Raw genomic sequence first — 12,666 nt, forward strand, 5'->3', positions numbered from 1 at the left:
GTACTTATTCCGATCTACAAGTATTAATTGTGTGCCTCCGAAAGTGCGCAGTGGTTAGGCAGCGGCACTGGAGGCATGTGTTTCTTCATTCTTCTCTGCGGCATGGGTTCAAGTACCGCCCTCCTCTTTTTGTTTATTTTCATTTTTACTACGTTTACAATTACTTGTAGCCACGAATCGGGAGTTGTAAACGAGACATTTGGTATCACGTGTTTATTGAGGATTTGAACAGGCATGCACTTGAACAATCCCCATGTAGCTTGTGACGAATCTGCAGAGAGGAAACACAAAATGACTTTTTGACATTGCCCTAACGGCCACATCTGGAATCTGGAGCCAGTTAATCTGGAATCCAGTTGAACCGTAACAACGGAACAAAACATTCTCCGCTAAATCATTCCTTCCTATTTGTGCTGAACGGTCCACAGCCTCCACACAGGACGCCCGTGACTACTAAGGACTACGACATTATTTATAAAGTCTTTGTATCCCGATTAACTCGTATCGGCACGGGTTGATGCTTCTCGGCCTTGTTATCTTATTTTACCTTATCTTAGCTGAGCTCGCTAGCCGCTAACAAAGAGAAGCAGATGACTCACCGTCAAACAGCGATCAAGAAGTGCGCATTTGTTGCGATTGTCGTGTGGAGATGTGTGCAATGACGACAACAAAGTACAAGGGGGGACTTTGTCGAATAAAAGAAGAGAACGAGCAACACCTTCAACTGTTGGGCGAAGTTTGCACGCAGCCTCGTGTTGTGCTACACGGAGCAGGTTTGTACACTTAATTTGCTTTGTAAAGAACGTCTTTCTATCGTTAAAAATATGCACGTCGCATGTGTCTGTATTTCAATGTAAATCTTCTTTACTAGTGTATGGCAATGATGGTCAGATGACGTTGGTGACGGGAAAATGCGTTCAAGGGTTTTGCCACTTTATTTTTATTGGCTGTCACTTGTATAGCTCTTCTCTACTCAAAGCGCTTCACACTGTTGCCTCATTTACCTACTGATGACGCATCATCAGAAGCAACCGGGGTTCAGTATTGAAACCCCCCAGTATAAAATCTAACTGAATATTTAAAGAGCCGTTAATATGAAGATCTCTTTTTGTTACGGTTTTTAGTCATAAATATGCATTCCCACAACCTGACTAAGTGCCCAAAGCTGTGAGAGCAACTATCCATGTTTCCCTTTCCAATAGCCGTTTGTATCAACGTAGCTCAATCAGCACTGACAAACGGGCCGTTTCAGCAGCCTGCAATTATATACGTCACTAGCCACACACTAACTCGCTCTTTTTGGTAGTACGTCTCTCACTCAGGGTGAATTCCGCCCTCAGCCGGCATACAATTGCAGTAAAACCAAGCGAGATTTGCGGCAGTGGCAAGGGTCAGACAGCCTTTACGTCACTTTTGCTAATACCACGACTGCTGCCACAATTGGGGCAGCTGCCATTACGTCACTTCCGCTTAAAAGACGACCGCTGCCACAATCGAGGCAGCTGCCTTTGCATTTCCTCCTTCTGCCGGGAGATGTCGCAACTCCATTCGACCTGCTACACTACCTTTTACCCATTCCACGGCATCGAACGTTTTTATTAACGGCTTCTTTTTGTTCGTATATATTTATAAACAACTTCTTTTTGGTAGTGCTCGATATACACGATTAAAATATATAGAGGCATAACACAAAATACCTGCTGCAATCAATTTATAAAATATTTTCTCCTTTTCGTGGTGGACTTTGTATGCTGTTAGTGTGTACTATGAATGAATGTTTGTATGTATGTATGTATTTATTTATTTATTTATTACTTGCACTGGGTTGTCTTTTATTTAATTTAATTTATATTGATCGTGTAAGTCTCTTTGGACCTGAAGACTTTAAGATGTTGTGGCAGCTGCCTGCACCTGCCTTTCCACTTGATGACTCCAATCGACCTGCTGCTGCAACAGTTTCTGATTCTACCGCACCGTTTACTCTTTGTTATTCCTTTTCTTTCTTTCTTTTTTCTTTTATTTTATTATAGATTGGGAAAAAATCCGGCAGAGCCTTTTGTCTGTGTTATTACTGTATTTATTTATTTCTTCAATGGAGAGGCAAAGGGAGTGGCGTTGGTGGCAAGGCTGCTGTAACGTCACTTTCTCTTATGCCCCGACCATACATGAGGTCACTTCTTGTCAGCCATTATCCAACTGCCACTACCCAGCCAAAAAATAAATAAATAAAACTAGTGGCAGCCGCCTAATGGCCGCCAGTAAATGCAACGCCACTTTCTCTTATGCCCCGACCATACATGGAGTCATTTCCTGTCGGCCATTATCCAACTGCCACTACTCAGCCCAAAAATAAATAAATAAAACTAGTGGCAACCGCCTAATGGCCGGTCACTTTCTCTTATGCCCTGACCATATATGGAGTCACTCGACTTCTTTAAAGCATTTGATTCTATAGAACATACATTTTTAATTAAAGCATTATAGATATTTGGATTCGGGGCTATAATCTGTGAAGTCATCATAATGTTTTATAATGACATAGTCATAGTCTATTCCTGTTTCTCTCAGAAGATGTCGCTGCTCCATTCCACCAGCTGCCTCTCCTGCGACCTGGCAGCTGCAACGTAACTTTTACTTATGCCGGGAGAGTTGTTGTCCAGCGAACCAGAAACGTTTGTCCAATTCTCCATGTAATTGAACATCCAATTGTTCAGGTCCTGTCGATACTCTAAACAGCTGTGGAGCTATTATTGACGAATCATTATGGATCGCATTTACCCCCACTTACTTTGGAAACATGGTGTATACTATTATTGTACATTATAGCTATACCCATGCACAATTTTATTAAATATCTTAGTAAAATTCTCTCATTGCAATTTATGCATGAGAAAACAACTTTCGTTGGTTTATTTGTACATATGAAGTTATTTTTCTATATTATCAGTGTGTGTGTGTGTGTCATATATATATGTGTATATATATATATGTATATATATATGTGTATATATGTATATATATGTATATATATATGTGTATATATGTATATATATGTATATATATGTGTATATATGTATATATATATGTGTATATATGTATATATATGTATATATATATGTGTATATATGTATATATATATGTGTATATATGTATATATATATGTGTATATATGTATATATATGTGTATATATGTATATATATGTGTATATGTGTATATATGTATATGTGTATATATGTATATGTGTATATGTGTATATGTATATATATGTATATGTATATATATATGTATATGTGTATATATATGTATATATGTGTATATATATGTATATATGTGTATATATATGTATATATGTGTATATATATGTATATATGTGTATATATATGTATATATGTGTATATATGTATATATGTGTATATATATGTATATATGTGTATATATATGTATATGTGTATATATATGTATATGTGTATATATATGTATATGTGTATATATATGTATATATGTGTATATATATGTATATATGTGTATATATATGTATATATGTGTATATATATGTATATGTGTATATATATGTATATGTGTATATATGTGTATATATATGTATATATGTATATATATGTATATATGTATATATATGTATATATGTATATATATGTATATATGTATATATATATGTGTATATATGTATATATATATGTATATGTATATATATATATGTGTATATATGTATATATATATATGTATATATATATATATGTGTATATCTGTATATATATACGTGTATATATATATATATACGTGTATATATATGTATATATATATATACGTGTATATATATGTATATATACATATATGTGTGTATATATGTGTATATATATGTGTATATATGTGTGTATATATGTGTATATATGTATATATATATATATATATATATATATATATATATATATATATACGTATATATATATATATACGTATATATATATACGTATATATACATATATATATGTATATATATATATATACATACGTATATATATATATATACGTGTGTATATATATATGTATATATATGTGTGTGTATATATATATATGTATATACACATATATATATACATGTATCTTCTGTTCCACGGCCGGGACGAAAACCACATTGCTCCTCCTGAATCCGAGATTCGACCTTCCGACGGACCCTCCTGTCCAGCGCCCCCGAATAGACCTTGCCGGGGAGGCTGAGGAGTGTGATCCCTCTGTAATTGGAGCAGAGGGACCATCACCCCGGTCTGCCGATCCAGAGGCACTGTCCCTGATGTCCACGCGATGTTGTAGAGGCGTGTCAACCATGACAGCCCCCTCAACATCCAGAGCCTTTATGAACTCTGGGCGGATCTCATCCACCCCCGGGGCTTTGCCACCGAGTGGCTTTTTGACTACCTCGGTTACTTCAACCCCAGAGATAGGAGAGCCCACCTCAGAGTCTCCAGGCTCTGCTTCCTCAGTGGAAGGCGTGTCGGTGGAATTGAGGAGGTCTTCGAAGTATTCTCCCCACCGACCCACAACGTCCCGAGTTGAGGTCAGCAGCACCCCATCTCCACTATAAACAGTGTTAATGGTGCACTGCTTCCCTCTCCTGAAACGTCGGATGGTGGACCAGAATTTCCTCAAAGCCGTCCGGAAGTCATTTTCCATGGCCTCCCCGAACTCCTCCCACACCTGAGTTTTTGCCTCAACAACCGCCAGAGCTGCATTCCGTTTGGCCAGCCGGTACCTGTCAGCTGCCTCCGGAGTCCCGCAGGCCAAAAAGGCCCGATGGGACTCCTTCAGCTGGACAGCATCCCTTACAGCTGGTGTCCACCAGCGGGTTCGGGGATTGCCGCCACGACAGGCACCGACCACCTTGCGGCCACAGCTCCGATCGGCCGCCTCAACAATGGAGGCACGAAACATGGTCCACTCGGACTCGATGTTCCCAGCCTCCCCCGGGACGTGGGAAAAGTTCTGCCGGAGGTGGGAGTTGAAACTCCTTCTGACAGGGGATTCTGCCAGACGTTCCCAGCAAACCCTCACAATACGTTTGGGTCTGCCAAGTCGGACCGGCATCTTCCCCCACCATTGAAGTCAACTCACCACCAGATGGTGATCAGTTGACAGCTCCGCCCTTCTCTTCACCTGAGTGTCCAAAACATGCGGCCGCAAGTCCGATGATACGACTACAAAGTCGATCATCGAACTGCGGCCTAGGGTTTCCTGGTGCCAAGTGCACATATGGACACCCTTATGTTTGAACATGGTGTTCATTATGGACAATCCGTGATGGGCACAGAAGTCCAGTAACCGAACACCGCTCGGGTTCAGATCGGGGGGGGGGGCCGTTCCTCCCCAATCACACCTCTCCGGAGGCTGACCACATCGTCGGAGGCGCTGCTATGGAGATTTCTACGTTCCTCCCAATCACACCTCTCCAGGTTGCTGTCATTGCCCACGTGAGCATTGAAGTCCCCCAGCAGAACGATGGAGTCACCAGGTGGAGCGCCCTCCAGCACACACTCCAAGGACTCCAAAAAGGGTGGGCACTCTGCACTGCTGTTGGGTGCATAAGCACAAACAACAGTCAGGACCCGTCCCCCCACCCTCAGGCGGAGGGAGGCTACCCTCTCATCCACCGGGGTAAACCCCAATGTACAGGCGCCAAGCCGGGGGGCAAAAAGTATGCCCACACCTGCTCGGCGCCTCTCACCCTGGACAACTCCAGAGTGGAAGAGTGTCCAACCCCTCTCGAGAGGACTGGTACTAGAACCCAAGCTGTGTGTGGAGGTGAGCCCGACTATATCTAGTCGGAACCTTTCAGCCTCACACACCAGCTCGGGCTCCTTCCCTGCCAGAGAGGTGACATTCCATGTCCCAAGAGCTAGTTTTTGTTGCCGGGGATCGGACCGCCAAAGTCCCTGTCTTCTGCCGCCGCCCAGCTCACACGGCACCCGACCCTTTGGCCCCTCCCACCAGTGGTGAGCCCATGGGAAGGGGGACCAACGTGTCCTTTTCGGGCTGAGCCCGGCTGGGCCCCATGGGTGCAGGCCCGGCCCCCAGGCGCTCGCCATCGAGCCCCACCTCCAGGCGTGGCTCCAGAAGGGGGCCCCGGTGACCCGCGTCCGGGCGAGGGAAAACGTGATCCATAAATGTTTGTCTTCATAAGGGGTCATTTTGACCCGTGCTTAGTCTGGTCCCTCACCTAGGACCTGTTTGCCATGGGTGACCCTTCCAGGGGCATAAAGCCCCAGACAACTTAGCTCCTAGGATCATTGGGGCGCGCAAACCCCTCCACCACGATAAGGTGACGGCTCATGGGGGGCATAGTTCTGTTGACTTCTAGAAGTCTTCATATTCATAGTTCTGTTGACCTCTTGAAATCTTAATATTATATGTTTTAGTATTATAGTAGTAATAGTAGTGTAGTATTATATGTTAAAATAAAATTACCTCAATTCAATGTTTGTTTTCCCCCCGGGCTCAATGCTTAAAAAAAAAAAAAAGAAAGAAAAGGACAAAAAAGAACCAAAAATTCAATATATATCAATATTGATTAATATGAAATACTTATATCGTGTTGCCACGGGATACCAGTACTATACCCCGATTTTTCTACTTAAAAAAACGACTCGATACCATTTTTTTTAATACCGGTATTTGAAAAAAAAAACAACAAAAAAAACATACGTAGCTTGTCAACTCTGTCTTAAAGACAAGTATACATAGGCGTATAGCCGCCTGTCTATCGATGTGTGTAACGACTAAGTGGCGTGCGTGAAGATGGCGTTTGAGGGCATTCAAGCGCTGGCTGCAGCTGCGCTCACTGCACCTGCGCTCAGTTGTAAAGTATGACACGCAAAGTGGAACTTTTTTACTTACATGGCCGACAGCAATGGCAAACCAACCAATATGACCGTCTATAAGGCTTGTTTTCAAACTACCGTGGCTCGAAGTGGGAACTAGTCCAATCTGACCAAGCACCTCGCTGACCGGCATCCAGAGAGTTATAGCACAACGACAGGTTGCGATGCATTTCTCACTCTTCCCTCAAAAATAAGTAGAGTGTGAACTACTTTGCTCACAATTTCACGAGGCATTTGACTCGCTGGGAGCGGGTTAGAGAAGAGTAAACGCACACGCATACACACCCAGGCAACATTACGTTGAGTCATTAGCAATTAAATGAACATATTTGCTCAACAGTAACGGTGCAAATGTATTGTCATTATCAACAATGGATGACATGAAATGCGGTCAAATAGGTCAAGAATATGGCATGTAATGTAAAAAGATATCGTGAATAAGTATGTAAAGTTGTACCTCTACTTACGAACGTCTCTTCATACGAAATGTTCAAGTTACGAAACGTCTCAACAGGAAAATATTGCCTCTAGTTACGAAAGAAATTTCAGGATATGAAAGGTAACAGTATGGGGTGATACTCACAGTATGGGCTGCTACTCACAGCTCCGGAGTTTCCTGAACGCAACATACTCAAAGCTTCTCTGCCATTGGCTAGCCTAGCATTGTCCTGGCATCCCATTGGCTAAGAGGGACCTCTTCCATATGTCTCCAAATGTGTGGATTGATAGGTAAATAGATAGATAGATGTTATCTTCCGTGATCAGGCTTGAGTCAGTCGTATCAGCCCCAAACCGTGGTAAGGGGCGAACTGACTGCAGTCAGCATGGTGGACAAAGACAACGAGGCGTCAAGAAGTTTAGCAATCGGGGTTCTATTTATTTTTAATCTCCTCCTTTCTCTCTCCTACACCAGCACTTTCTCTCCTGGTTTTCTCCCGCCACCAGCACCCAGCACACGTCACACGCCACGTAGCTGCCTCAGGCTATGCCTGTAACATAGATGCAGCGTCCTCATCATTCGCCCCTCGGGCCATGAGGTCTTCCGATAGTTTTACGTGAATTAGAAACGAGGAAAAGAAAAAAAAGAAGAAAATCATTTTTTGATCCATACAAACAAAGCAAGAGATAATAGAAAAGTATGAAAGGGGGATGCGTTTGGTTGATCTCGCCAAAGAATATGACTGTAATGTATCGACAGTCACCATGTTATTAAATCCGTTCTTTACAAAACGCCACAAAAAACACTTCTGAGATAGAACATGAACCAAAGAGGGCAAAAAGCGATGAGGTCAGCAATTAAAAGGTAAACGACCATCATTTTTATTCCTTACTCTATTCTTTGTTTATTTACATTAAGCATAACTCTAATTTATTGTGCAATAATCTAATTGTAACATGTATTTGTTACATGTTTTCATGCATTTTTATGCTTTATAAAACATTTATGTCTGAATATTGGGGGGCTTGGAACGGATTAGGGCATTTACATGGAAAACGTGTCTCTACTTACAAAATTTGTACTTAAGAAATTTCTTCCAGAACCAATTAATTTCATAAGTAGACGTACCACTGTACATACATTGACATGTATACATGATGCTTATATGAACATATAAATGCAGCCATTGCTCTCGTTATTTCAAAAATAGTGTTCTTAAAATCAGAATTGGCTAATTATGTGTGCAAAAAGCATAGAGGTTATCCAGCTGCATATCTGGCCATGAAAATGATCATGACCTGCTCAATACTGCATTACAGGAGATGTTACACGAATAGTTCTTTACACCTCTGTGCACATTTTCTACTAGTGACGTTTAAATAGATAAATACATATTTGATGGTTAGCCCCTGCCTACAAGGGCTTCAAAATAAAAGCCCACAAAGGATTTGATGTTCATGTATTATTTAGAAGGTGTTTGCGCATTGACGTTTGAGAAAATGGATGATTGGGTAACATATTCTTTGAAGTTTTCATATTAACTTTTGCTTTTGCAGTGCTTGAATAATAGTGACTTTAGTACACTGTCATAGATGCAGTCGTGCTAATCATTTCTTAAGGGCGCGTGTACATACGAGGCCAGTGCCGATTTTGACGGGGTCACCGCTCAATAAAGTGCAATGTCAGACCGTGTGCAAGTCTTTCCACAAATAACCAAGGATCGGCTTCCCACAAAAATGCATCAGTAAGTGAATTTGCTAATGCCGAACAGAATATAGTAATCTTAATTTATCTGGCTCTCATAATAACCTTCATTGTAAATATGAACTATAATGCCATGTGCGGTTGTCCTTTTGTGTCTTGCAGACATCAGTGAATATGTTTATCCTCATATCAAAGAGGAAGAGGAGGACGAAGGATCCCCCCACTTTAAAGAGGAAGAGGAGCAGCAGTCTCCTTTTGTTAAACAGGAGGATGAGCGAAAGCGCCCTTGCAAGAAAGAGGAGGGAGAAGAGCCCCCCTACATCAAAGACGAGGAGGACCAAGATATCTGCAAGTTGCCATCGACTAATGTATCTTTGAAGAGTAAAGATGAAGGTCAAAGTGAGGTCAGCAGAGGGGCGGAGCCGCCAAGCAGCAGCTCACGTCAACACGCGACAACAGAAGGTGATGGGGACCACTGGGGAGGATCACAAGGAGATGGCCTCCGGCCTCTACTAACTGATAGTGATGAGATGTCATCAAATGATGATGATGACGATGAAGAAGAATGTGAAGGTGATATGACATGTAACAATGTCAACAAATGCTGGAAATGTTCTAAGTGTGGAAAAAATTATGCTTTCAAGAAACGTTTAAAACACATGAGAATGCACTCTGAAGAGAAGCATTTTTCCTGCTCAGTTTGTGGCCAAAGATTCTCTCGGAAGGAACACTTAATAAGTCACACTAGAATACACACTGGTGAGAAACCTTTTGCCTGTTCAGATTGTGGCCAAAGATTCTCTCACAAGGGAACCTTAATAAGTCACACCAGAACACACACTGGTGAGAAACCTTTTGCCTGTTCAGATTGTGGCAAAAGATTCTCTCAGAAGGGACACTTAATAAGTCACGCCAGAACACACACTGGTGAGAAACCTTTTGCCTGTTCAGTTTGTGGACAAATGTTCTCTCATAAATTAAGCTTAAAAATACACAAAAGTACACACACTGGTGAGAAACCTTTTGCCTGTTCAGATTGTGGCCAAAGATTCTCTCACAAGGGACACTTAATAAGTCACACTAGAACACACACTGGTGAGAAACCTTTTGCCTGTTCAGTATGTGGCCAAACATTCTCTCAGAAGGGACACTTGATAAGTCACATCAGAACACACACTGGTGAGAAACCTTTTGCCTGTTCAGTGTGTGGACAAATGTTCTCTCACAAGGGACACTTAATAAGTCACACCAGATCACACACTGGTGAGAAACCTTTTGCCTGTTCAGATTGTGGCCAAAGGTTCTCTCGTAAGGAAACTTTATTAAAGCACACAAGAACCCACACTGGTGAGAAACCTTTTGCCTGTTCAGTTTGTGGACAAATGTTCTCTCACAAAGGACACTTAATAAGTCACACCAGAACACACACTGGTGAGAAACCTTTTGCCTGTTCGGATTGTGGCCAAACATTCTCTCAGAAGGCACACTTAATAAGTCACACCAGAACCCACACTGGTGTGAAACCTTTTGCCTGTTCAGTTTGTGGCCAAAGGTTCTCTCAGAAGAGAAGCCTAGTAAGTCACATAAGAACCCACACTGGTGAGAAACCTTTTGCCTGCTCAGTTTGTGACCAACGCTTCTCACGTAAGGCTTCTGTCAAGAGACACAAGTGTGCTGGTGACAACCGCAATAACCAAGAAGTCTTAAATGAAAATGTTAATGTTTAACAGCTAAAGTATTTAACGTGATAGTTATTTTCAAAATATCCATTGTTTTATTCAATGTAACATCTATTATTTTATCCTCGTCTCTGTATCCACAAGAATATATATATATATATATTTTTTTTACCAATTGCCACTGTTGGTCCGTTGTACATTGTTTTTGTGATTTCCCAATCAGGGGCGGAGCCATGGGTGGGCCTGGGTGTGCAGACCCACCCAGATTGACAGACTTCCCACCCAGTGAGATTCATGAAAAAAAAAAGATTAAAGTTTTTGTAAATTATCATGAAATTATTTTTGAATTTGTGTTTCATTGTGTTTTTTATTTTACTGAATATTAAGAATGGCATAATTGTGGTTGTCTAAGAAAGATCTGAACTTCATTTTATTCACTTTTGTCATTTTATTTGAATATAAGATGTGTCGGGACAGGAGGATTGTGCTCGGTGAGGGAAATATTCAGGCCCACCCTGATTTTTCCAGGCCCACCCATTTGTCACATTCTGGCCCTGCCCCTGTTCCATATAAAGTAACTTCTTGATTGATTACATGGAATGTGAAGAAACTTTGACTTTCGATAGGAAGGTGGAAAAGTGTGCATACAATTCTGCATTCAATACAAATAATCAAAGTGTGAGTCTTTTTTTTTTTTTTTTTTTTAAATCAATGAAATAGGCTGTTTATGTTGACTTTGGAGGTTTGTTGAAGCGATTCAGTGTAACCAGAGTTCCTTTTATATTGTTTCTATTTTCATACAGTTTTGTTCTTCTAAATTGTTTGCTCATTAATTTTATTTTTGAAAAAATTGTATGTGCATGTTTGATAAATGTTGTTTTAGGGATGTGAGTGTTCTGTATAATATTTTTTTAGTTTACATGCATTCCTTCCTTTTGTTAATCAAAGGCTTTTGATCTTCTGTTTTTTTATGTGATAATTTCTTACTGGACAGTGATTGTGAAATCAGGGTTTGTCCAGTCATCTTGGAAAACTTTAGGAAATTGAATATACGTTTCTAGTTTGCATTATATTAAATGAAATATTCAATGATTCAACCAAACAAAGTGTTAAGGAAAAACTGCTGATGTCCTCAGTTGTAATGTTGTGCTTGCACTGTGAGGCGCTGGAACACTGACTATGGGGTTTGCGTCGTTACACACTCTTGTTTTTGTTCCTTAGTATGAGAAAGCGAGTCTGTTGGAGCGGGTGCATTTTGTGCTCTCTGTGTTGTATAATAAATACGCCATGTTTGGCTGAAGAAGCTCATTACCTCCGTCGTGAATTCTTCCAAATGCAACGTTAAGCTGCAACAAACTTAACAGGTTATGGACCCAGGAGCCATTTGGAAGAAAAGTTTGTCAGTTTCCATTGTGTAGAAAAGTCGCAGACGGCGTGCTAACGAAAAGCTACTTAGCAAGAAGAGCTAAATAGCATGATGGATCCACGAGGGACAGGCAGGTTTCCTCGACTGGCGTTCGACGGAGATGAGACCAAGTATGAGCATTGGGAGACCAAAATGTTGGGATATTTCCACCTAATAGGACTGAAAGAAAAAGTGCTGGATGAGCCGACGAATGAGGCCGCAAGAGCAACAGACGAAAAGAAAAATGCAGACGCATACGCCGAAATGATTCAACAGCTAGATGATAAAAGTCTCTCATTAATTATGAGGGATGCACCAAATGATGGGATAGAAAAGCTTTGAAGATATTAAGGGAGTATTATGCCGGAAAAGGTAAACCACGGATAATCAACCTGTACACCATGCTTACATCGCTTCAGAAGGAAAACAACAAAAGCGTAATGGACTATATCATCAGAGCAGAGACCGCCATCACAGCTCTGCGAAATGCAGGTTGAAACGTTGGGAGATGGTTTACTTGTAGCCATGATCTTGAAGGGACTGCACGA

General features: G+C 41.1%; 1 protein-coding gene across 1 annotated transcript; it reads left to right on the top strand.

Annotated features, from left to right (window-relative positions):
- Positions 1 to 286: 286 nt before the first annotated feature.
- On the top strand, positions 287 to 12,017 carry LOC147126889 (uncharacterized). Its single transcript, XM_086022114.1, has 2 exons — positions 287 to 773; positions 9,197 to 12,017. The coding sequence occupies exons 1-2, from the start codon at positions 650 to 652 to the stop codon at positions 10,759 to 10,761; spliced, it is 1,689 nt and encodes a 562-aa protein (XP_085878240.1). The 5' UTR covers positions 287 to 649; the 3' UTR covers positions 10,762 to 12,017.
- The last annotated feature ends 649 nt before the right edge of the window (positions 12,018 to 12,666 follow it).

This window comes from Filicampus tigris, chromosome 22 (assembly GCF_054856515.1).
Source record: "Filicampus tigris isolate MCC_2025a chromosome 22, RoL_Ftig_1.0, whole genome shotgun sequence".
Classification (NCBI taxonomy): Eukaryota; Metazoa; Chordata; class Actinopteri; order Syngnathiformes; family Syngnathidae; genus Filicampus; species Filicampus tigris.